Genomic DNA, 2,669 nt, shown 5'->3' on the forward strand with positions numbered 1-2,669 from the left:
TTTAAGCCTAACTCAACCCCATAAAACTAGCTCATGAGGTGAGGTTTGCACCCACTTATATACAGTGAATTGTCCTCATCTCTAGTTGATGTGGGATCTCCAACATGAACCGATTTGTGGGGTTGAGTTAGGCTTAAAGTCCACTTTATAATATGGTATCAGAGTCATTTAGATCCTATCCTGACGAGTGTTTGTTGGGCTTATCAAGTCACCAGAGGGTCATTATCAGACCACTCATAATATGTTATCCCACGCACGAGCTGGCTGTCACACTCGGCGTAAGTGGGTGCGTTGGAGATCTCACATCGACTAGAAATGAAGACAATTCATTGTATATAAGTGGGTGCAAACCTCTTCCCATATGCCAATTTTACGGGATTGAGTTAAACTTAAAGTTTCATTTGTAATAATTATCTACACCTAAAGTTATGATATTACTCTTATGAAAATTAACCTACTGTTTGCATTGACTTCTTTCTGCAGAATATCGTGACATCAAAAAAATGTGTGAATGAACAAAATTTCATTTCAAATTTGTTTACGAAAGCGTGTGACAGATCAAATCAAAGAAAAAGAAAGTCCTACTAATTCCTTTTGTTTTTTTTCAATCATCACAAAGAATTCCTGTTACTTCGTCATGATATCACCCAACTTTTTTAATTATTCTTAGTAGTAATAATTCTATCACCATTTTTTTAATTTGGTTTCGTTTTGAGTGATTTTGATTTAATTTCACTCCGTTTTGGAAAATAAGTTCAGATATTAATTTCTATCAAAATGATGATGACATATTATTACAATTTATATGTCATCCACTATTTTCATTGCATGTTATTTTCATTAATAAATTAAATTTAAATGATAAAACCATGTCCACTTTGAATATTAATGTAACAAATATCTTTATTATTAACTTAATAAAAAGTTATTTATTATATTAATTTTATTTTTGAAAAATATGAGATCTAATTAAAAACAGTGAAACAAAATTTTAAAAAAACTACCTAAAAATTAAATAAAAAAATTAACAAACATTATTATTATTATTATTATTAATTATTGTATATTTTTCATGCTGATATAGACGTTATAATACAACAATATAGTCTAGATAATAAATTCGTTTGTTACCTTAAACAAAAGCTCATTTTAATAGTTTCATCACTATGAATATTTAGAAGGTGTAAAAATAAAATTAATTTAATTATAATACATATATCATTAAAGAAAAACATGAAATAAAAACTAATTTTAGAGATAACAATAATTAATTGTTATAATAACTAAATTAAAGACCATTTTAAAAAAAATGGTTTATAAATTAGTTTATATTGTTAAATAGTTTCTAAATTAGTATCTAATTAATTATCAAGTTTTAACTACCAATTATTTAGTTTCTAAATTTGGTAGCAAAAATCTTGGTTACTAACTAGATACCAATTTAAAAATCATTTAACAATAATAAAAACTAATTTAAAAACCAAAATTTTTGTAATCTCTAAAATGTTTTTAATTTAGTATTATAATTATTGTAGTGTATAAAATATATTTAATTTTTTATTTATTTATTATTATTATAGCATGGGATTGAAAAGTTTTGGTGAGTAAAAAATTGACTAAAAACTCATTTGACACGTGCTTAAAAAGTCAAGGATGGTTCTACGAAATGCCCCCCAACAAAAGGCGAAAAAGCAACCACATTTGACTAACAAAAGAGCAACACGATATTTGGTATAAATAATAGACATCACAATACTCCTGAAACAAACACACTTCATTTTCAACTTCCAAAAGACCAAAATCAAATGAACTTCAACACCACTCTTCACTCCCATGATCATGCTCTTCTTCAATCCATTCAACATTTCCTCCTCGACGATACCCAAGACTTAAATGCTCTCGCGGCGGTTTTGGCCTCACCCGACGGCGTTTCACCTCGGCAGAGCGACGGCGGATCCACCTCCACCCTTTTCACCTCCGCCGTTAACTCTCCATCAGCCTCGCTGGGACAGTCAACAACCACCTCCACGGCGGCGCGTGGAGAATATACGGTGGCGCGTGGCGGTAACGCGCCTTACCAGAACTTCAAGGGAGTGAGACGCAGACCTTGGGGGAAGTTTGCGGCTGAGATTAGAGATCCGAAGAGAAACGGCGCCAGAGTTTGGCTTGGGACTTACGAGTCGGCTGAGAGTGCGGCTTTGGCTTATGATCGAGCCGCTTTTGAAATGCGTGGCTCCAAAGCTAAGCTTAATTTTCCTCATTTAATTGGAAGCCATGAGCCAAGCCATGAGCCAAGCTAAGATATAATACTATTTTTTTAATGAGAAAGGATAAAAATATCGATTCCAAGAAAATGATACATTACCATTCTATTCACAAATGCTGTACAATTATTTAAGTTAATCATTATTAGTTTTGTTAAGCAAAGGGCAAATGAATATTATTATTAGATCTCACTGGAGGAACTTGGGGAAGTATGTAAAATTTGAGCTTCGTTAATTTGAAAAGAATGCATTATTATTTTAACCTTAATTAAATTTTATAAAATTGATAAAAATAAAATTTATATTCATTTATATACTGTCAAATATTATAATTTTAATATAAGTGAGATTTACAAATTGTAAATGTAAGTCCCCTAAAAAAAATAAAGCAACAGACCATCAGAA

General features: G+C 30.9%; 1 protein-coding gene across 1 annotated transcript; it reads left to right on the forward strand.

Moving 5' to 3' along the window:
- The first annotated feature begins 1,751 nt into the window (after window positions 1-1,751).
- On the forward strand, window positions 1,752-2,456 carry LOC137813691 (uncharacterized). Its single transcript, XM_068616070.2, has one exon. It carries the CDS (start codon window positions 1,806-1,808, stop codon window positions 2,298-2,300), a length of 495 nt encoding a protein of 164 aa, XP_068472171.1. The 5' UTR covers window positions 1,752-1,805; the 3' UTR covers window positions 2,301-2,456.
- The last annotated feature ends 213 nt before the right edge of the window (window positions 2,457-2,669 follow it).

Source organism: Phaseolus vulgaris, chromosome 10 (assembly GCF_051622355.1).
Source record: "Phaseolus vulgaris cultivar YP4 chromosome 10, ASM5162235v1, whole genome shotgun sequence".
NCBI classification, from domain to species: domain Eukaryota; kingdom Viridiplantae; phylum Streptophyta; class Magnoliopsida; order Fabales; family Fabaceae; genus Phaseolus; species Phaseolus vulgaris.

Coding starts and splice junctions, on each gene's coding strand:
- LOC137813691 (XM_068616070.2), top strand. CDS start 1,806: ATGAACTTCAACACCACTCTTCACTCCCATGATCATGCTCTTCTTCAA.